Source organism: Garra rufa, chromosome 3 (assembly GCF_049309525.1).
Source record: "Garra rufa chromosome 3, GarRuf1.0, whole genome shotgun sequence".
Taxonomy (NCBI): domain Eukaryota; kingdom Metazoa; phylum Chordata; class Actinopteri; order Cypriniformes; family Cyprinidae; genus Garra; species Garra rufa.
In genome coordinates, this window is record NC_133363.1 from 12,273,301 (window position 1) to 12,297,663 (window position 24,363).

At 41.2% G+C, this 24,363-nt stretch overlaps 1 protein-coding gene across 1 annotated transcript in view; it reads right to left on the reverse strand.

The window, feature by feature from the left end:
* Positions 1-6,746: 6,746 nt before the first annotated feature.
* The window catches only part of adamts7 (a disintegrin-like and metallopeptidase (reprolysin type) with thrombospondin type 1 motif, 7), a 96,062-nt gene continuing 78,445 nt past the window's right edge, over positions 6,747-24,363 (reverse strand). Inside the window, 1 exon segment of the mRNA XM_073835709.1 lies at positions 6,747-13,029. Coding sequence (XP_073691810.1) covers positions 12,881-13,029 — 149 coding nt within the window. The 3' untranslated portion in view covers positions 6,747-12,880.

Sequence of the window (24,363 nt, forward strand, 5' to 3'; positions counted from 1 at the left end):
TTACGCATGTGGAATGAGAAAAATTCAATATATCCATAAGGCTAGGGATATACGAGGGAAACAGCGGATACGCTGGAATAATAAAGGAAAGCCACAACCTGCGGGGCGAAGGAGACCCAGGCAGGAGCACAGTGAGGGCTACCCCGCATCTAGCCCTGACTGCGGGGCATGGAGGACCCAGGGTTCACCGAAGGGAACCTACTGGAAATGGCGCTCGGATCCGAATGGGAATGGCGCAGCAAGCCAACACCAGCCGCCCTCCCGCTCACCTGATGTCTATGTTAAGACACGGGAGGAGACGGCCTCTACGCGGAGGTTGTAGAACCTGGCGAAGGTATTGGGTGTCGCCCAGCCGGCAGCTCTACAGATGTCCACTAGAGAGGCGCCGTGCGCTAAAGCATAGGAGGATGCAACACTCCGTGTGGAGTGGGCATGCACACCCAAGGGGCACGGCTGTCCCTGGTACAGATAGGACAGGGAGATGGCCTCTACCACCCAATGGGCCAACCTCTGTTTGGAGACAGCATTCCCTTTCTGCTGACCTCCAAAGCAGACAAAGAGCTGCTCGGTGCGTCTGAAGTGCCGAGTGCGGGCTACGTAGATACGCAGGGCGCGAACTGGACACAGCAGCGCAGAAGCTGGGTCTGCCTCCTCCATAGGCAGAGCTTGCAGGTTCACCACCTGATCGCGAAAAGGCGTGGTGGGAACCTTGGGCACATAACCGGGCCGGGGTCTCAAGATAACGTGAGAATCGCCGGGCCCGAACTCAAGGCACGAATCGTCGACAGAAAAGGCTTGAAGGTCTCCTACCCTCTTAATGGAAGCCAAAGCTGTCAGGAGCGCTGTCTTAAGGGACAGAAATTTAAGCTCGACTGACTCAAGGGGCTCAAAGGGAGCTCCCCGCAGGCCCTGGAGGGCGACGGAGAGGTCCCAAGAGGGAACGAGGCGCGGTCTGAGAGGGTTAAGTCTCCTTGCGCCTCTGAGGAACCTAACGACCAGCGGGTGCTTCCCTAGGGATGATCCATCCACTGCGTCATGGTGAGCGGCAATAGCGGCCACATAGACTTTGAGAGTTGAAGGGGACAGCCTGCGCTCCAACTTCTCCTGCAGGAAGGAAAGCACGGCTGCAATCGAGCATTTCTGGGGGTCCTCACCTCGGGAGGAACACCAGTCGACGAACAGACCCCACCGCAGTGCGTACGCCTGCCTTGTAGAGGGGGCTCGGGACTGCGTGATTGTATCTATCACGGCCTGGGGAAGGCCAGCGAGGTCTGACGCGTCCCGTCCAGGAGCCAGACATGCAGGTTCCAGAGGTCGGGACGTGGGTGCCAAATTGTGCCCATCCCCTGAGAAAGCAGGTCCTTCCTCAAGGGGATCTTCCAGGGAGGGGCTGCCGCGAGGGAAATAAGTTCTGGGAACCAGGTCCTGGCAGGCCAGTATGGGGCGACCAGGAGAACCTGCTCCTCGTCCTCCCTGATCTTGCACAGGGTCTGTGCAAGGAGGCTCACTGGGGGAAAGGCGTACTTGGGCCCCGGAGGCCAGCTGTGAGCCAGAGCATCTCTGCCGAGGGAAACCTCGCTGAGGGAGAAGAACTGCTGGCAATGGGAGGTCTCGGGGGAGGCAAACAGATCTATCTGGGCCTCCCCGAAGCGACTCCAAATCAGCTGGACTGACTCGGGGTGGAGTCGCCATTCTCCAGGGAGGGTGGACTGCCGTGAGAGCTGATCGTCTGCACGGTTGAGTTCCCCGGGAATGTGAATGGCACGTAGCGATTTTAGCCACGTTTGACTCCAGAGGAGCAGACGGCGGGCGAGTTGAGACATGCGAGGAGAGCGGAGGCCGCCCTGCCGGTTGATATATGCAACCGTCGCAACACTGTCGGTGCGAACAAGCATGTGCTTCTGACGCAACGTCGATCGAAAGCGACGTAGGGCCAGAAGGACTGCCAACAACTCGAGGCAATTGATATGCCACTGCAGACGAGGTCCTGTCCAGGAGCCCGAAACTGCTTGCCCGTTGCATACAGCACCCCAGCCCGTGGTGGAGGCATCTGTGTAAACCACAATGTGCCTGGAGACCTGCCCCAGGGGCACTCCGGCCCGGAGGAAGGTCAGATCTGACCACGGGCTGAATAGGCGGCGATACTGCGGGGAAACGCCAATCCGGAGTGTGCCACGGTGCCATGCCCGTCTCGGGACTCGGTCGTGTAACCAGTGCTGAAGCGGTCTCATATGAAGCAAGCCCAGCGGCGTGACCGCGGCTGCAGCTGCCATATGCCCCAGGAGCCTCTGAAAAGTTTTGAGAGGGACCGCTGTCTTGTCTTTGAACAACCTCAGACATTTCAGCACCGACTGCGCGTGCTCGTTGGAGAGGCGGGCTGTCATAGCGACCGAATCCAGCTCCACACCGAGAAAAGAGATCCTCTGCACTGGGGAGAGTTTGCTCTTCTCTCGGTTGACCTGAAGGCCCAGACGGCTGAGGTGCCGAAGCACCAGGTCCCTCTGCTCGCACAGGAGATCTCGAGAGTGAGCTATCAAAAGCCAGTCGTCGAGATAATTGAGAATCCGGATGCCAAAGAGGGGACAGGGCAGCCTCCGCGACCTTGGTAAAGACGCGGGGAGAGAGGGACAGGCCGAATGGGAGCACCTTGTACTGATGCGCTCGACCCTCGAACGCAAACCGAAGAAAGGGCCTGTGGCGAGGTAAGATCGAGACGTGAAAGTAGGCGTCCTTCAGGTCGATGGCTGCAAACCAATCCTGGGGACGGATGCAAGTTAGCATGCGTCTCGTCGTCAGCATCTTGAACGGCAGCCTGAGAAGGGACCGATTCAGGACTCTGAGATCCAGGATGGGTCTTAACCCACCACTCTTTTTGGGCACGATGAAGTAGGGACTGTAAAACCCTGACCTCATCTCGGCTGGAGGGACAGGCTCGATCGCGCCCTTCGCCAGTAGGGCTGCGACCTCCGCACGCAGGACAGCGGCATGCGTGTCCGAATGGACAGAAGTATAAAGGATGCCTCTGTACTTGGGCGGGCGCCTGGCGAACTGGATCGCATAGCCGAGACGTACCGTCCGAATCAACCACCGCGAGGGGTTGGGAAGCTGACGCCAGGTCCCCAACCGCTCTGCCAGGGGGATCAAGGGAACGTTGACCGTCGTGCCCAGGGTGGGGCAGCCTAAGGGAGGAACGGGAAGGGGACTGCGCCCAGAAGGAAGAACGTCCTGGGGGGGAGTCAGACTGCACGAGGCAGTGCTTACCTTCTTCCCTGGTTCCAGCGCTGGCGATAAACAGCTCCGGATCCGGCCTCGAGAGGGCAACCGTGTGCCGCTCGAAACGGGAACGCGGGGCTGAAACCCCGGAGGTGAGAAAATTAGCTCTTTTTGTGAAAATTTGGGTACCGCCGACCCGTGGGCCGGCGGCAGCGTCAGGGTGCACAGCAACTCCCGGCCCTCCACCGGGAGCGGCGACGTAGATGTTGTCGTCGCCTGAAGAGCCATCTTCTCCACCTCCGGGTTGCCCGCGTCAGGGACGTTTCGTCAGCTCGACGTCGCAACCTGGCCTCGTGTTGTTCGGCGGGGGACGGAGCTGGTTGGGGTTTCTCCTTCTCCTTGGAGGCCGCGGGGGGGCGCCCTCGGCGACGAGCAGGCGGAGGTTGGGCCACCGGCGGCGGGATGGTAGGTTCGCGGCGGGGCAGGATGTGTTTGATGGCCTCCGTCTGCTTCTGGACTGCCGAGAACTGCTGGGCAAAGTCCTCGACAGCGTCGCCGAAGAGGCCACTCTGGGAGATGGGAGCGTCAAGAAAGCGAGCCTTGTCGACGTCTGCCATCTAAGCCAGAGTAAGCCACAGGTGTCGCTCCTGGACCACAGCGGTGGACATCACCCGACCAAGGGAACGCGCCGTGACCTTCGTGGCCCGAAGGGCGAAGTCGGTGGCGGCGCGGAGTTCTTCCAAAACTCCCTGGTCAGGACCACCCTCGTGCAGTTGTTTTAACGCCTGGGCCTGATAGACCTGGAGGATGGCCATGGCGTGCAAGGCGGTAGCGGCCTGCCCAGCGGAGTTGTAAACGCGGCCCGCCAAGGCGGACGTGCGCTCACAAGCCCGGGAAGGGAGGTGCGGGCGATCCCGCCAGGAGGCAGCGCCACGCGGGCACAAGTGCACCGCCACAGCGCGCTCAACCTGGGGGATGGCCGCATACCCCCTGGCCGCTCCGCCATCGAGGGTGGCGAGGGGAGAGGAGCTGGGGCGGGACCGAGATGAATAAGGGGCCCGCCACGATCTAGACAGCTCCTCGTGCACCTCCGGGAAAAATGGAACTGGGGGGGACCGCGGCGGAGCCGCGGGAGCCCTCCCTAAAAACCAATCATCAAGCCTAGAGGAATCGGCCGGAGGCACCTCGAGACCGATCCCCCTGGCGGCCCGGAGGAGCATAGCCGCGAGCTCGGCATCAGCGTCAGACGGAGCGACCACCTCAGGAGGGGGCCGCTCCGCCGAGGCGTCCGCCTCGCCCGCCGACTCTCCCTCTGATGCTGCGATGGACATCTCATCCTCTGCAGGAGCACCGAAGGAGACGCTCAGCCCGCTGGGCGGGGAAGCATACTGCTGCGGAAGCTCGACGGGGTCACGCTGTGTGAGAGAAGACCGCAGGGCTTTCTTAGCCGGCGGTGCATTCTTCACGGTGACTTTTAGGTCCCCCCCGCCCCGCGCCGCGGTGGCCGAAAAGCATTGACGGCTTAACGACAGACCGCGGGAAGAGGGCGAGGGGAGCCGGCTCGCGAACGAGCGGCGGGACCTCAGCGTGGCCATGGTCATGCACTCGCAGTGCGGGCATGAACCATCCATGATCGCCGCTTCAGCGTGCTCGGGACCCAAACACGTGAGGCAGAGATCATGTCCGTCCGCAGAGGAGAGGAAACTACCGCACCCTGAAGCGCACGGCCGAAAAGGCATTCTGAAAAGAACGTCTGAATCGGCCGTGAGAAATTGACTCTTTTAGCTCCCGGTCTGCCCAGGGAGAAGCCGCGGGGCGGCTGTGCACTCGACGGGGCTTGCTCGCTGGTGATGCAGGCGGCTTGTTGCCGTGAAAACGACAGCCCGCGGGAGGATCGCTGGTGCAAAATGAAATTGCTCTTTTAGGCACCAGCGGGGAAGAACTCTTGAATTTGAAGGCTTCTGTGAGGTTTTCTTGAAAACGAAGCAAACAGCGGCTCATAGGAGAGGCTCTGAAAGCAAAGATCTGATGAGTGATGCGCGCGGCCATCTTATATAACCGTATGTACGGGGGCGTGGCCGGCGCGCACGTCCACTCGCCAATTTGTAATTGGCCTTTCTTATATAAGGCTCAGAGATGATCGGTCTCTCAAAGCGAGTTCCCATGTAACGTCGGAGTGACTCGACTGAGGGGGAACCAAAGAATTTGCGGGACATGGATTTTTCTGAAGAACAGTGGGCAGTTTAACTGTTCAGGACAAACAAGGGACTCATGAACAAAAAACAAAAACAAAACAGCTGTGGATCATGCAGGTAACAACACAGCATTAAGAATCAAGTGTATGCAAACTTTTGAACGGGGTCATTTTTATAAATTCAACTATTATTTTCTCTTGTGGACAATATTTAAACATGTTTTATTTGAAATATCTTATTGAGGTCAGTGCATGGCCATGCATTTTGTATGCTCCCTCTTATTTGGTAATAATAAATAATAATAATAACATTTTGCAAGGTGTATGTAAACTTTTGACCTCAGTACTCTATATACTTTTAAGTCAGGTTTTCTTTTACATTCCCAGTTGAAATGACTAACATTTTCATAAGCAGGTATTTAATTCTCATTAGGACACACAGAATGTTTATTGATGACTATTTTTAGCCATGGGGAGGCACTGTTTGTCTTTCTGAGAGTCATTTGCGGTTCAATGTTTCTTTTGAAGACTAAAGGGCATTAGATGCAAGGAAATGCATGAACTCTTGCCAAGCCTTTTAATGATGAAGAATCAAAGCTTTGTGCTCACACAGACCTCTTCATTTCACAAGCCACTTCGGACACAAGAGAATGGAATCACATGCATAATTACTATAGTTACTGCCATCCATCAGATCTAATAAATTGAAGAGGTTTTAATGGGCTCGTTGGACTGAAGCACTGATCAAACGAAATAACAGAACACATGAAAGCAAACAAGTAAAGACAGCATTCACAGTTACCACCGTGTGTCCAGCATGGAGTCAACATATATGTTGCTCTATTTCAATTATTCAGGAGCAGTTAATAACCAATAGCTGTGTAAAAGGCCAGATGAGGTCTTCTGTGATAACACATACTCTCCTTTCTTTCTAAATTGGATTTTTAAGTAACTCACAATGCCCAGGGACAGATTAAATGAAAATCCACTCTTTTATATTCAAACTATATACTTATAATTAAATCATAGCCTACTTAGTGCTCAGTACCGGATTTCATTTGATATTTGATAAAAGTTCACATTAGTGAAACAGCCCCATCACAGTCCAAACGCTAAGCAACATGACCTTTAAAGAAAAGAGTCCAAAATGAGATGAAATACTGTAGTTTGGTACAGCACATTACAGACATTTACATTTCTAGTCTGACTCCTAAAATGAGATTTTTTTTCGACCAATAATTTATGTAAGCTTTTGCTTTCTAGCCTTGAGACTGAGGACATTATTCTACAATCTTCAATTGCAAATGGGCCAGAGGTTGTTAAAAAGTTAGCCACATCATTTCATTTACAAAAACTATTTAATAAAGAAGTACAAAAAATAAAGGTGTTACAGAAGTGCAATACAAATAATATTTAATACGATAATGACAATTCCCCAAAATTAAACAAATGTTTAACAAAAGATGTAATCCTATATGTAAACCAGAAAATGTCTAGGTAACACTTTTCAATAAGGTTCCATTTGTAACATTAGTTAACTACATTAGTAACATTAACTAAAAGCATTGATTAAAATCAAAATTGTATCTGTTAATAATATTAACTGAACCTGAGCTAAGACGAACAAACATTTACAAAGATTAATAAACAGTGTAACAAATGTATTGCTCATTGTTGGTTAATGCATTTACTAATGTTAACTAAAAGGATCTTATTGTAAACTGTTACAATTGTCTACATACTGGACAGTCCTGAAACATCAGCTAAGCACAGAATTACAAGCCTAAGCAAACACTTAATGAAAAGAACATTATTACAAATGAATTACAGTGCAACTTGACAAACAAAATATGTTGCATTTGCTCTTTGATGTTGATCGGTTGATAGCAATGCAACGCAGGCCTCTTATCTGAATCATTAGAGCAAAACAACACGAACAAATGATGTACACTGCAGCTATATCACATGGTCCCTGCTGAACGAGTGTTGAAAGTAAAGTAGGTGTCATGCAGAGATGGAATATTAGATGGAAACTTTCCTAACAGATGATACCTGAAAATGATGCCTAAAGCCATTTAAAACTTTAGTTTTGGTTTAGTTAAAGAGAATATACAACATTTTACACAACACAGGCTATAACTCAAGGTGCGGTCACATGTACAGTTTTTTGGCTAATTTTCATGGGAGATTTGCAATCATTTAAATAGGAATTTGTGTTTCTCATGACGAAAATTTACCTGTGGGAACTTTTTCGCAAGACGCAAAATATGTACCAATAAGCACATATCACTGCACTTTCCAGAAATTAATAGAGGCGGTAAAACATTGAACACTTGTAATCGTTTTTTGTACACAGCTCCATACGTTTTGCTTTCAATACATAATGAACTTGCTCGATAGTTCATCTGGCACGGAACTGGACTTAAAGGGATAGTTCACCCGAAAATGAAAATTTTATGTTTATCTGCTTACCCCCAGGGCATCGAAGATGTAGGTGACTGTGTTTCTTCAGTAGAACACAAACGAAGATTTTAAACTCAAACCGTTGCAGTCTGTTAGTCATATAGTGGAAGTGGATGGGCACCAAACCTTGGAATATAAAAAAAAAACATGCACAGACAAATCCAAATTACACCCTGCGGCTTGTGACGATACATTGATGTCCTAAGACACAAAACGGTCGGTTTTTGCGAGAAACTGAACAGTATTTATATAATTTTTTACCTCTGATATACAGCAATGTCTGACTGTCATGAGCGCATGCTCAGCATCCAACACGTTACATGTGTAGAGAGATTGTGGGTATAGCAGCTATTCAAAATAGTAATTACTTGCGCTTATCTTGATTGCTCAATCCGATTTAAAGCTAAAAGATTATGTTTGCCTGCGCAAACTCATCCGTGATGACTGTTCACCAATTCCCAACTTCTGAGCCTGGTTGCTTAAAGTTATGGTTGCTTGCTCTCCGGCTGGATATCAACACACCCATAAATTAGGTAAAAGTGTGGAGGGTCTGCAGCGATCATTTTTCTCCTTCCGGCATTTGCGTATACTACGCCAAAGCACATACACAGGTAACTCACCGGATGCTGAGCACGCACTGAGAACAGTTGGACATATCAAAGGTAAAAAAAAAGGCATCCACTGCCATTATATGACTAACAGACTGCAACGGCTGGAATTAAAAATCTTTGTGTTCTACTGAAGCAACAAAGTCACCTACATCTTGGATGCCCTGGGGGTAAGCAGATAAACATAAAATTTTCATTTTTGGGTGGACTATCCCTTTAAGGCCTTTCCACACTGAGCGTGATGCGTAAAGGTGAAGTGAATCACTTGCGGATGGTGCTTTCACACCATGCACAAACCGAATGTTCGCCTTCTGCTAATTTATGTCTGCACGCCACGCTACGCACATCATCCATTGAGTGGTTGTAATAACTTCTGATTGTGATCTGCAGTTTATTTATTTCTATAATAGGCAGACATGCACTCTTTGTATGTTTAATTATGCCTCATAAACATCCTTTATTGTTATAAAAATACCATGAGCTGCATACAAAACAGATACAGAAAATATATCATTCACACATTGCTATATATATATAGCAAGGACCATAATCATATGTCTGTTCGCTTTCATATTTCATGTGTAGAACAGTAGAAAAATGTTTCAATCATTTTTTTTTAATACGGAAGATCTAGAAAGTGAACTCGCTTTGACTTTGACTAATAAAACGGACAGTGTTCTCTTCCAGATCACATAATTCAGTAGAGAATTAATAGAATTTATATAAAAAACATGTGAGAATAACCATCTGTTCTCAGATGCAATGATAACAAGAGTGCATCCTCTTCTCTCTAGGAATACTTTTCTCCTATGTTTGTTTACACTAGTTTTCGAAACAGCGCCACCTCTCTCATCATTTTATGCAACAGCAAGTGATGTAATGCTCAAATCTTATTGGACAGCCGTGTTTTCGCTTTGCGAAACTGAAAAGATTTGTCTGGTTGTTAAACAATCATTCGCTTTTTCGGTGTGTGAATGTTCGTGGTCTGTGTGGAAGCATCCATACACTGTAAAAAGTTTTCACCAGATTCAACTTAAAAAACTAAGTTCAGCAGGTGCCTTAAGTTTTTAAGTTAAATCAGCTTAAAACTACAAGTCATTTTAACTTATTACAATAAAAATGAGTTGATAGAATTTTTTAATGACTTTAAATGACCTAAGTTGATTTAACTTAAAATCTTAAGGCAGCTGCTAAACTTAAGTTTTTAAGTTGAAACTGGTGATAACTTTTTACAGTGTAGGAATCTGTTGTTTTATTCCAGCGCGTGCAATATTTGTTTCGCTTTTTCGCACTCAGTGTGGAAAGGCCTTTAGGACACGAATCCCGTGAAAAACACAACACATGATGAAAACGCTGACAGATGCAAGATCGAAAAACAAGCTAAAACGGCATGCTTGCGATTTCGTTTTTACATCACATTCACTTTTGTTTATACTATGGATAGGTTTAGGTGTAGTGCAGATGGTACGTTATTTTAAAACATCACGGAGCATTAGAGTTATAGCGCCACTCAACCGACATTTTTCAAGTCAGAACTGGGTGACGCATACAAAACCAATGTCACATAAAACGTACTATATGTGTTCATCCGTTCCAGGGAAAAAACGAACACTTTTTTAGTGCCACTCAGTATACATGTGGGAAAGTTCCTGCAGGTACATTTTTGACATGAAATTAGGTTAGGAGTTTCGCATAAGGGCAAAAAAGTTCCCTACACAGATTTGACTCCAATGAAATATTACTAATGAATTGTCATCCAGCAATATTTTTTTGTATGTGAACTCCACTCATTTCAATAGGATTCCATGATCAGGAATGTTTTGTGTGGGTGTAAGGTTTTCCCCATGCAGATTTTGCAACTTGTTCAAGTTTATCATGCAAAGAGTCTTGACTGACTAACATAAAGCCCCTTGGTTTGAAAGAGACTTCTGTGTGAACCGAGCTTCATACATCGCTACACTATTGACAATAGGCCTTTTTTGCCCATGAACCTTTGCCGAAATGTTGCAGATGTGACCGCATCTTAAAACTGAATGCACAGTTAGTGGTCATGTATCATAAAAAGCCACAAACAACCATACTAAACATTTTCTTAGTGTAATATTTTATGTACCTGATAAACATTGTGACAGTTTTTTTTAAACTGATGTCTTTAACGGGTGTATCTCATATTATACACTGTAAGCATTCAATACATTAAGGAAAATGACTGCATTAAAAAGAAATCCTTTATACTTTATGAAAGCAGACATTAAGCTATTCTACATTGTATACGTTTTGAAAAGTGGTATTCTGTGTATATGTTATCCAAAGGGTAATACATAAATAGTGTGTATTAAATTCAAGTACCAGCCAACACTAGACTGAGTAAGGAGCTTAGCGCTCACTACCTTTAGCACCAGTTTATGTTGCAGCACCAGGTACTTCATTACTGGTTTTACATCTGATCTGCCATCAGCTTCAATAAATATAAACATCTGCAAACTTGCAATTATGCTCTGGCTTTGTGGTTATCTGTGGTTCAAATAAAAAAAATAAAAACGTGAAACAGAACAAAAAATAGAAATAAAATGTCCTAAAATCCATCCTGTCAGAGTAAAAAAAAAGATGCAAAGATATGATTAAAATGGACAAATTTTGAATATACACTACCAGTCAAAAGTTTTTTGAAAAGTAAGATTTTTATTGTTTTTCAAATAAATCTTTTCTGCAAGTATTTGATCCAAAGTACAGCAAAACAGTAAATTTCAAATAATTTTACTATTTCAAATAACTGTTTTCTATTTGAATATATTTGTAATTTATGCAATTTATTCCTGTGATCAAAGCTACATTTTCAGCATCATTACTCCAGTCTTCAGTGTCACATGATCCTTCAGATATCTTTCTATATGCTGATTTGCTATTCAAGAAACATTTTGTTGTTGTTGTTATTATTATTATTATTATTATTATTATTATAAATATTTAAAACAGTTAAGTATTTTTTTAGGATTCTCTGATGAATGGAAAGATTCAAAGATCAGAATTGTAACATATGTGTGTGCATATTTTTGGAGGGGAAAGAAATTATAAAAAATAATACTTTTATTTAGCAAGGATGCTTTAAATTGATATAAAGTGATGATAAAGACATTCATAATGTTTAAAAAAAATTCTAATTCAGATAAATGCTCTCCTTCTGAACTTTCTATTCTTCAAAAAACCTTAAAAAATGATACTCAGCTGTTTTTGACTTTTTGAGCAGCAAATTAGAATATTAGAATGATTTCTGAAGGATTATATGACTGGGGTAATGATGCTAAAAATTCAGCTTTAAAATCACACGAAACAATTATATTTTAAAATATATTCAAATAGAAAATAGTTATTTTAAATAGTTAACATATTTTATTTTTTTCCTGTCTTGGATGTACTTAAAAGCAGTTTTGGTGAGCAGAAAAGACTTCTTTAAATAGCATTAAAAATCTTAGGGTTCATAAAACTTTTGACTGGTAGTGTATTTTTTCCATCAATTGCTAATCAGAAAATAAAGTTTAATTACTACAGTAGACATACTTTTGCAGTCCAACCTGAAAATTACCATCACTCTGGTTCCCTTGTTAAAAGCAATAGGATTTTTGCATTGGCTTTTGGATTATTGCAGAAAATAAGTTTTGTGACCAATGAAAGTTTGATTCTTACATGTTTTTGTCTTTGTCAGAGGTATGTTATGTAGGCATTAAAAATTACTCCGTGGACACATGACTTCAGCATTACCACCACTGAGCTTCTGACGAAAAATAATATTCCCTGAAAGCATTAAAACAGTTTGCAAGAGCACAATTATAAACACGACAAGGCTGTGAAAGCAGGTTAGTGAGTAGATGATTTTTTTCTGTTCTGTGTGATGACGTTTAATGTAGTCCCATTTAGCCTCTTTCTAGCAACCAGCCTTTTCAAGACAAGTAAAAGTAAAATCACAAGCGGGTTTTACTGATGCATTTTACACCGTAAAATAAAAGATGAAAATACCATGTGCCTGTGTTAACCACAGACCTTATTTTAGGCATTTGCTATAAACCCATTCAAAGAAAACCTACTGACTTCAGGATGATGGAACCTGAAAACTAAATGCTCTTCATAAAATACACTATCCCTGCATCAATCTAGAGTGAGACTCTACCTGCTTTACTACCACTTATCTGAGATGATGGGCTGAAATAAGCACCACTTACTGTATGTGTTAAAGGATGTAGGGACAAAGTAGCTCCCTGATGAACTGTTGTTTAGTGCCACAAATTTACCAGACCAGACAAATGTCTGTCCAACAATGGATTGGTCCATAGATGCTCTGAGTATTTGTGTGTCATAATCTTGTGTTCTCTGGCTCTCAACAGTCATTCTGCAATTCCCCTGTATCTCAGCGACTTGCAATGCGATCGTTGCCCCGTGACGGCAGCCCACAGGTCTTGCAGCACTTTGCGCGGACTGCTGGCACTTGACATCGGCCGAGCCATTGGAGGGTCTGACAGAAGCGTAATGTCAAATGGTCCCGTAAACACAACTGACCTGAAAGAGACAGAGAGAACATGAGAGACACTGCACTGCAGAGGGGCGAGACTGCTTCACCACCTCTGTGAGATGTATATATATGCACTAGTGCATTCACACATTTGCCCTCAAGCCAGGCAACACATTACAGCAACACAGACCTCAAGAGTAGCGACAACAAATCACACTCAGCACTGATGCTGCGAGTATTTGAAATAAAATCGAGCTGACTAAATACATACCAAAAAACATGAAAAGTATAATGGCTGCAGCACAACAAAAAATAATTATGGATCATTTCCTGATAAGGACCCTTTTCACATTTCTGGGATTCTCAGAATTGGAAGTCATTATTTGTTAACAACATCAATGTTTAACAGAAACTACAACAAATTTAATTTTGTCTTTTATATAGGTAACAAACTCAGATTATGAGCACTCCCTTTAAGAGAGTGCTTCTAATCTCAGCTCGTTACCAGAAACAATCAATCAATCAGATTCCAAACTCTCCAGGGACAAGACTGTAGACCTACACAAGGCTGGAACTGGCTACAAGACCATCGCTAAGCAGCTTAGTGCAATTATTCGCAAATGGAAGAAACACAAAATAACTGTCAGTCTCCCTTGTGGAGTTTCAATGACCATGAGAACAGTGAGGAATCAGCCCAGAACTACATGGGAGGATCTTGTCAATGATCTCAAGGCAGCTAGGACCATAGTCACCAAGAAAACAATTGGTAACACACTACGCCATGAAGGACTGAAATTCTGTAGCGCCCGCAAGGTCCCCCTGCTCAAGAAAGCACATGTACAGGCCTATCTGAAGTTTGCCAATGAACTTCTGAATGATTCAGAGGAGAACTGGGTGAAAGTGTTGTGGTCAGATGAGACCAAAATCAAGCTCTTTGGCATCAACTCAACTCCCTGTATTTGGAGGAGGAGGAATGCTGCCTATGACCCCCAAAAACACCATCCCCACTGTCCAGGTGGAAAGATTATGCTTTGGGGGTGTTTTTGGTCCTATTATAATATTAGCGCCCCTTAATCTGCACGTTTTCACCCACGTTGCGCCATTTTGTTTTTAACAAGTGACAACGGTGTGCCAGTTTCTGACACTAGGCAAAAGTTTAAGCAAAGCATTCTAACTGTTCTGTCAGTGGCTGCACAAAACACTATTTAGAATCAAAAGCAGTGGATTTATTGATTTATTTACTGTATATTACGCTGCTGCCACACAGATCTAATATAAACATGCAATTTTTTTCCAGTTGTTTACCTTCACAGACATAACTGACTGTTTTTGTAACTCCTGTGTGTTTTTAACATCAACTTGTGTGTATTTTACAGTTTAAGCGCAAGACATGAAAGAGAGCTTAGTTTAGTATTTGCAAGCCGTTTGACAGCTGCTTTCTGTGCGTGTGCTTGGGTTATGTGCTCAGAAAACTGTATACTCTTAAAAATAAAGGTTCTTTTTTGGCTTCAATGGTTCCACAAAGAACCTTTACCATCCATGGAATCTTTTCATTCCACAAAAGCTTTTTTCTTTTTTTTTTTTTCTTTTTTTTTACAGTGGAAAAAGGTTTGTTAGATTGTCAAAATGTTCTTTACACTAAAAAAATGGTTATTTTAAGAATTGTTCGCTGAAAGGTTATTTGGGGAACCAAAACTGTTTTTTTCTATGACACTGCTGTGCAAACCTTTAAACCAAGGGTCTCAAACTCAATTTACCTGGGGGCCGCTGGAGGCAGAGTCCGGGTGAGGCTAGGCTGCCTCAGGTTTTCTACAAAATTAGCTTGGTTAAAAAAATTCCAATCTTCTCAAATCTCTTTATTTTTATTTTTTAACACAAAACAAGATGAAAAAATAAATAAATTAAAAATTAATAAGAAAATCAATCAATCAATCAGTACTTAACAATAATAATAATAATAATAATAATAATAATAATAATAATAATAATTAGATTTCGCTAGTCAGCGACTATATGTGGTTTCTTCAGTCTTCTATATCTACTGTATTCAGATTCAAAAGTCTGTATTAACAGTTCTTTAACCTTTAACCTTTTTCTGAACATGAATTGTCCTAAACATGAATGAAACATTGAAGAACATGAACTGTTGTTCTGAACATGGCTTCTCTTGCCTACTCCTTGATGCTAGAGACCTGGCAGCGCTTCCTCTTCGAATTATTTATTAATAAACTAGTATTTTCTGAGTCAGTGTCGCAAAGATGAAGTTGACGATCGTGACTCGGCATCTGCTCACTGGACGTGCTTTTAAAGCCTAAATGTATCTTTATGAATTAGGGCTATAGCTAAAACAGATTTGTTTTCGATTTGAATTATTTTGTTTTATAGTAGTGAAGTAATAATTAAATAAAGTAAATGTATTACTATTACCTTTATGAACAAAAATGAAGTTTCACATAGCACTTTTATATTTATGGATTTTAATTTAAATCGTGAAGGCTAAATGGATCTGTCTGCCGCTGGCCGCTTGTTCGTTACTTTAAAAAACAAAAGCTTGAATTTCACAAACAAAACGTGTTCCAAATGTATTTCTAAATTAACTTTATAAACTAAAGAAACTAAAATAAATAATTACTTTGCTATTAAAGTAATTACTTTGCTATTAAAAACAGCAGCTGTGCAATGGGGAGGAGAAAGAGAACTCGGCCAGTAATTCTGATCAGCTGTCGAGGTTGTTTTTTTTGCAACGAATGTTTGTTTAATAGCCTATTACAGTTTTTCTCAATTGCTAAAACACTATAACCAGTCTTTTGAACTAAAATTTCAAAACTATAACGCCATTTTTGAAAAAGCACACCCATTTCCCTAAACTATAAACACTATTCCTAGCTTTGACACATGAGTTATATTTGGTGAACTGTTACTTCAAAACTCTACACACAAATCCCTACATTTCTCAGTGCTTACACCATGTGGTCATTTAGAAAGCACAAGCATTCAATATTGTTCACTCAAGTCTGCGAAGTTTGAGCTCAATTAGCACACAATTACCCAAGTGGAAACACTAGGAGACAAAATTTAGCACACACCAATCAGAACCTTCGATGGAGATAAAAGGATAAAAGTTTTTCTCAGTCACTTTGGTGCATTTCTCAGATCAGAAATGAAATATACATTTGTCTGCAGTTTCCTACATTATCAGTTGCTATTGTCATGTTGCTCAAAATGTATTATGTACTGTAGTTCTCTGTGCAATAGTCTTACCCCTCAAAACATCAAGTCATTAGCTCATCGTATAAATCATTACCTAAATGCAAAATTTTTGATCTAGTTGTCCTAAGCTGTCAATCATATATTCTACACATTTCTATTAGACTTTTTGTAAATTTGCCATGAATTATTCAAGTGAATCTTGACTTTCACTAATGAAGATAATATAGATCAACCAATGATAAAGCAGTTCTCATATAGACAGAGGACAACACAGGAGTTACAAATTCTGACAGTGGACTTTCTTATTTTTATTTTCACCTTTGTGCCCATATTTCTTTTTTTTCTGTTTCACAATGACGTTGTGTGCTTTTATTTTTTTTTTATTTTTTTGTCAGACCACTAGTACAAGTGTAACTGTGAATCCTATCCAGTCTTTTTCAATCAATATCCCACATACAGTAATGTGTAATTTTGAAGAGGAAGAGTAGGAGGTGAAAGAGGAAGAGGAGGAGGAGAAGGAGGACGATGACGACAACAACATGGAAGAGACAGAGGAAGAGCAAGGGCAAGAAGACAAGCAGTCTCATATATTTTAGTTGATGAGTGCCAGGGTTGGATCAGGCATGCAAGAGGATTTTACCCCTGCTGCCTGGCCAGGGCTAATTTAGCCTGTGATGCTGAAGAGGTTCTTTGGCCTGTCCCAGACCAAAGACAGGATGCTGGGTAGAATAATTATTTTGTTGTTTTTTGCTGTTTTGTACTGTACTCTACAGTACATTAAATTAAGGAATAAAACACTTGCAAAGGAATAGATTTGTTGTGTTCATCATGTGAAAAGTTTTTTATTTGTATTGTTTTTGTAGTATTGTTTTGAATTTATCTCATCAGTGTGTAAAACTGTGTTGTAGTGTGTTTGTTTTTGAGGATTTGTGTGTCATGTCTGAAAGCAAAGTTTGGTTTTTCAGCAAGATTGAATTGTTTTGAGTGGAGAGCTTCATTTTGACCTCAGTATAGGAAGTTTGGGGAAATGAGTTAGGAGTTGTGGATTTGTGTTTAGAGTTTCGCAAATAAGAGGCATAATTTCAAGAAATGTGTTTAAGCAATTGAGAAAAACTGTAAACACTTATTTAGGCTACTCTCTTATTTAAATGTATTATTTCTTTGATTTATTTTAGCGTTTTGTAGGCTGTTTGTTCACTGACAGAATTGCTAAAATAAACACGCACGTTTGTTAATAATGTTTGAGCCTCATTTATTTTGAGTTTCAATATAAAAACACTGTTTTTACATTGCGCTGAGTATTTATTGTCTCCCTGTCTGTGTTCCTGTCTGACACGCTCATTCAGTAAAGATTTAAACTTAACACAGATTGTCAGAATGGACTTTTATGCATAAATGGAAATGCTTGTGTGAATTTGTGACATTTACAGATAAGGATATGACCGTAAACTGAAAGTTTTCATGCTGAGGATGCAAACGGACCTGTCAAAGCGCCTCACAGGGCAAGCCATTATGCTATAATTAGCTTCAAGTTTAAAATAAAGAATTCTCATGTTTTGGGCAGCTTGGATCACGTAACTCTCCTGCAGCATCTCAGTCTGTTTCCTTTTTTAGATGCAGTTTGTCTATAGAAATGCGTCATTCGGTGCTTTAATTTGACGTTATTCTCTGAAGTTGTACGTGCACTGTGGGCGGACCTGATTAAGCGATAATGAGCAGGTCACCTGAGACTTATATTTCATCTTGTAAAAAAAGGGCATCATAGGTCACCTTTAAATATGTCATCACAGTCTGTATTAGGCTAATATAAAAAAATTTACTTGATACAAAAATACACAAGCCAAAATGCCATTAGGAGAAAATAATTTGTCATCTGTTTTCTCAACAGGTAAGAGCAGGAATAACTTTAAGAAATATTGTCAAACAGAGCAGTTAAGCTCATTGGTGATTAAAAGTGTGGTCATATTCATTTCAGACATCACAGACTGTCAAATTTAAATATAATTATTTTTATTATGGTTATCTATAATGAACCACCAATGGCACATTATAAAAGCTTGGTCAGAATTTTGAAGCAGTTAAAAAAATATAATAATAAAATAATAAAAAATAAATAATTAATAATTAATAAATATCTTTCATTATCTATGCATTATGTCTTTTAGGGCAAAAGTGCATAGAGTTTTATTTTATTTTTTCTAAAGATATATGTGAAAATTCACTCTCTCTAGTAACACTGGGCTATAAAACAGATTCTGTCACTTTTAAGCATGCTGATGCATTCCTGTTATTCAAGCCTTTCCATAACAAGGACTTCAACAGCAAGTCCTGAAATGAACCTCAGTCCTATTGTGAATTGTCCTGCTGTGCCAGGAGTGTGTAAAGAAAACCACCAAGCAAATCTTTATACTGATTTAGAAATCATGTACAATGCCTGTACCTCTCAATGTCCCAAAACAGCTGTTATATTTATATTTTATCTGAAAAAAAAATAGTTGAAATTATTCAATATACTGTATAACAGATTAAATATTGCTTGCAATATTAAATGCCTTATTTTGCATATCTCTGGTGTGCAAGTTTTACCTTTGTTGGGCATGTTTTTTGAAGCATTCAGCAAGATGAAAAAAAATATTTTCTCTCTGAATGCCATTTAGAAGACATCATGTGTGCCAGTAAAAGGCTGATTAAAATCATACTCTAAATGCCTCATATTTAGCCTTGTCTGAAAGAGTGATAAGACCAAAAGCGCTTAGAGCGAAGACCAAAACAAAGAAGGTTTTACAACACAAATTTACACAGGCAAAGTGTTGCACACAGTCCTACTAAATGAATTTCCAGGGCATTTCCACTGGATAGACCTCTAACAGAAGGAGTCATTCACATCTTAGCACGACACCATCTCCTCATGCTGCTAGATCACACAGTGTGTTGACATCAGTGGGGTCAGGGGCCCCAGCTGCAGTGGGATCTCAAAACCAAAACTCCAGCAGACCCTTTCCTTCCCACACTGCCACTCTGTTCACAGGCACGTAGGCACAGAATGTGTGACTGATGTCCTAATTACTTTTCTACTTTATCCGAAATCTCCAAAGCATCACGTATAAATATGGACTTCTCACAAAACACATGGTGAAATCTTGTCCTATGCACACAATAGATTTTTTTATCTGTTTAAAGGATTACTTCACTTTCAAAAAAAAATCCGTAATATGGCCGAAGCAGGCAGAGTATTATCAGAAATGAGTTCCCAGCTAGTTTAGCATTTGCACATGTGCTGCGTGGTATTACTGCTCCTGCTTCGGCCATATTACGGCAGCAAACTTCCTTGACTATTACGCCGGAATGGGAGTGTAGTTCCTAATCTTATCAGCCTAGAAAATTGAAGCTTTGCAATTCCACCGGTCTTAGTACACGATATAACTACAGAAGAGTCAAGTTTTAAATAGGACAAATATGGAAACTCGTTGGTCATTTTTGAATGCGATGCTATTGGTCTAATAGGATTCAATGATCTATGCTAAGCTATGCTAAAAGTGATATCGCCAGAACAGGAGAACGGCTGAATGGATTTCAAAACGGTAAAACTCAACTTATTAACTCGGGGGGAGTTGGAGAATGAGCCTATTTCCAAAAAAAGTGGAGTGTTCCTTTAACTACAGGTGCATCTCAATAAATTAGAATGTCTTGGAAAGTTCATTAATTTTTGCAATTCAACTGAAATTGTGAAACCTGAGTATTAAATAAATTCAATGCACACAGACTGAAGTAGTTTAAGTTTTTGGTTCTTTTGATTGTGATGATTTGGCTCACATTTAACAAAAACCCACCAATTCCCTATCTCAACAAATCAGAATATGGTGACATGCCAATCAGCTAAATCAACTCAAATCACCTCCAAAGGTTTCCTGAGCCTTCAAAATGGTCTCTCAGTTTGATTCATTAGGCTACACAATCATGAGGAAGACTGCTGATCTGACAGTTGTCCAGAAGACAATCACTGACACCCTTCACAAGAAGAATAAGCCACAAACATTCTTTGCCAAAGAAGCTGGCTGTTCACAGAGTGCTGTATTCAAGCATGTTAACAGAAAGTTGAGTGGTAGGAAAAAGTGTGGAAGAAAAAGATGCACAACCAACCGAGAGAACTACAGCCTTGAGATGCTTGTCAAGCAAAATCAATTCAAGAATTTGGGTGAACTTCACAAGGAATAGACTAAGACTGGGGTCAAGGCATGAACAGCCACCACACACCACAGACATGTCAAGGAATTTGGCTACAGTTGTTGTATTCCTCTTGTTAAGCCACTCCTGAACCACAGACAACCTCAGAGGCATCATACATGGGCTAAGGAGAAGAAGAAATGAACTGTTGCCCAGTGGTCCAAAGTCCTCTTTTCAGATGAGAGCAAGTTTTGTATTTCATTTGGAAATAAAGGTCCTAGAGTCTGGAGGAAGGGTGGAGAAGCTCATAGCCCAAGTTGCTTGAAGTCCAGTGTTAAGTTTCCACAGTCTGTGATGATTTGGGGTGCAATGTCATCTGCTGGTGTTGGTTTACTGTGTTTTTTTAAACTAAAGTCACTTCACCCGTTTACCAAGAAATTCTAAAGCACTTCATGCTTCCTTCTGCTGACCAGCTTTTTAAGCATGCTGATTTCATTTTGCAGCAGGATTTGGCACCTGCCCACACTGCCAAAAGCACCAAAAGTTGGTTAAATGGCCATGGTGTTGGTGTGCTTGACTGGCCAGCAAACTCACCAGACCTGAACCCCATAGAGAATCTATGGGGTATTGTCAAGAGGAAAATGAGACCAAAAAATGCAGATGAGCAGAAGGCCACTGTCAAAGAAACCTGGGCTTACTACTTCAGTCTGTGTGTATTGTACTTATTTAATACACGAGTTTCACAATTTGAGTTGAATTACTGAAATAAATGAACTTTTCCACAACATTCTAATTTATTGACATGCACCTGTATATTTAATGCATTAAGTCGTCTTTTAAACAGCCATTTGATGTTTATACATTTGACATTTTGTACCACAAATGTTTAATAAAAAAGTATTATTACTGTTGTTATGATTATTCACAAGATGATACAACACATTATAAGAAATTAAGCATGCATTATCATGCATTAAAAATACCCTTATAATGCATTTTAAATCCCAGGAGAGAAGAAATCATTGAATGAAGTTATTATTTTTGTTTTCTTTGTGCGCAAAAAGTATTCTTGTAGCTTTAAAACATTATGGTTGAACCACTGATGTGACATGGACTATTTTAATGATGTCCTTACTACCTTTCTGGAACTTGAACATGGTAGAACCCTTGCCCTGTATGCAGGTTCATCAAAAATATCTTTGTGTTCCAAAGATGAATGAAGGTCTTACGGTTTTGGAACGAGGGATAAAAATGAGTGATCGACCGATATTGATTTTTTAATTACCGATACCGATATCAATTATTTGCATGTTTATGTGCCCGATAACCGATATTCATAACCGATATTTATTTACTATTATACTTCTGTTTTTGACACAATGATTACAACACCACTGAACTGAACAAACTGTTTTATTTATAACAATCACTCCCTCCTTGCATACAGTTCAAAACTCTTATTTATACACCAATAAATAGAGGGGTCTGGAAGTGCAAAAAATACAAGAGCTGCACTGTTACTAAAGTGTTTTTGTTTAAAAATAAAATCTTCAAGTGAGTGAAGTAAGTCCATACTTCACTCTATTTTTTATTTTGGTCATCTTAAAAATAAAAAAGTGTTGAATGTTAGCAGTCTTTCATGTTAAATTTAATATTCATATTACAACAATAAAAATATTTTATGAAAAGCATGAGCAGCAACACTAACATTACCAATAAGCAAAATAAATATAGAATGTCTGTCTTCAAGCACAGGAGTCATATCAACTTTGCAGAAATGTAACTTCATTTTAAACTACAGTTTTATTAGGTTTATAAAGCTGTTTATAGGCTAAAGAGTAAAGATTAATTTGCTGGATAATGTTAATTTACTGAGTAATATTCTAAAATATAGAAATATAACAAACAAAACATTGTTTTTTTTTTGCATTTCTGAAATGTTATATCACAATTACATTTTTGAAAAAAGATTATGATTAGATTATGAAATGCGTGTTGACAAAGCGCATTCAATTTCTTTTTTTAGTTGTATTTATTTAGAATATGTTTATTAGCGGAATTATGGTTATATAGTAAATGTTAATATAATTTGGGGTGTTTTAGTGAATCTTATATGCGGTGGCTGTGCTGGAGCATTTCATGAGCATCAACCCGGTGAGTGAACAGCAAAATGGAAGCGACTTCACGAGACGAATGATGAGCATATAGACGCTCATTAGTGGCTGTATTTAATTCAGGCAAGTTACGTCTTTATTGGAACAGGACATGACGGTTTATCTTAGCATTCATGACTCCAACTTCACGAGACTAATAATGAGCATGTAGACAACAGAGGGAGAATTAAATTCAGCGCTTTTATTTACAACATGTGCTTATTCATGGCTAGAACCCTGCATTTGAGCCCGAGCCCGTCGGGGCCCGACTTTTTCAAACATACTGATTTTTTTTTTTACGCGCAGCAGTATTTCTGATATCAGTGAGCGAGGAGTGGAGCTGGAGCAGAGCGATTATTAAATGCAAGGAGCGCCGAGGGGAAATTGTTGCCGCTCCGCTCCGCTCACATACTCTGCGCCGCGTAGAGATTTCCAGCCACGCGGTAAAGTTGTGTTTTTGAAGTTTTCTATATTAGTTTTCTATATTTTTATATTATTTATTCTTTATATATTTGTTCATTATTCGTTTACTTCACCACTGCGACTTTGCATGTTCCGGTTTTGCGCAGCAGAGCTGCCTGCCCTGCTCTCTATTTTTGTTCAAAATGCCTTTGTTCTGAGATGGTGATAATAAACTATAAATCTAACATTGTGATATATTGATGTTTGTTTTATATCTGTGGATTGTATTGTAGACTAGTCAAGTGTTGATTTGATATATGGGTTAAACTGAGTAAAGTCACTGTGGACCACATACCGCTGGGATATCGAGGTCACTTAAAAAACAAAAACTTACATTTAAAAAACAAACAAAATAAAACTCCAAACATTTCTCTAAATTATTCTGATAAACAAACGAAACGAAAAAACAAACTTTCTATCAAATACAAATCTGGTCTATTTTAATGGCTGTAACAGTAAGCTGTTTTGAGGAAAAAAAGACGGGCTTCGGGTCGGACTTGGAGAAGGTCCTCACTGCAGAACATGAAATCCACTGGGAGGAGTTGGATCCAGATCCGACTCCTCCCACTATATATACTTCGCCAAGTTCGCCCCCACGCCCGGGACGCCCCACAACCAGATGAACCTGCATATCGGTGAAGGTGGTCCATTGTTTGCTCTCATCAATGTAAGTCTGCATTTTGATTACTAATAATAGTCGAGAATAGATTAATAATTTAGTGTGCGTCTTTAAGTAATGATCACACTTAAATATATGTTAAAGTTTTGACAGTGTCCATACTTTTTGATAACGCCAAGACATATTTAACTAGTCCGCTAAACTGCCATCCATTAATGGTAAGTTAGGTCGTTTGTAGCGTTAACGTTAGCACGCACGTGTAGAGGTGGCCTATCTATTTAGCTAAACTAATTAGCTTTGGATAATACTGCTGGTATGTTCTTATGTATATAACTTAGCTAACATGTGATGTTGTCAGTCAGGTAGCTATCTAGTTAGCCAGGTTAGCCACGCTACCCACTAGCCAGGTTAGGCATCGCTAACTTGGCAATAAATAACCTTTGAAATTTATTTAACGTTCTTCATAGATGCACAGAACAGTGTTGCGACATGGGCAGATTGTCCTTCAGAGATGCCAGAGCTGTTGCTCTAATTATCATTGCCCGTTCTGCGGAACAAAAGTCTTCAATCCCACCACGGAACTTCACATGGTGAAGTATCATGTCTCCAACCACTTATCGTTGGCAGTACATCATCAAGGCAAGTTGGCATTGATTTTTTTTATTCGAAGTTATTTGAACATAATTCATTATTATAAACGTTGTTAATGTTGATTATTATTTTACTGACGTTATCGGTTGCTTATTAGCCTAATTTGTTTTATGTAAGTATTG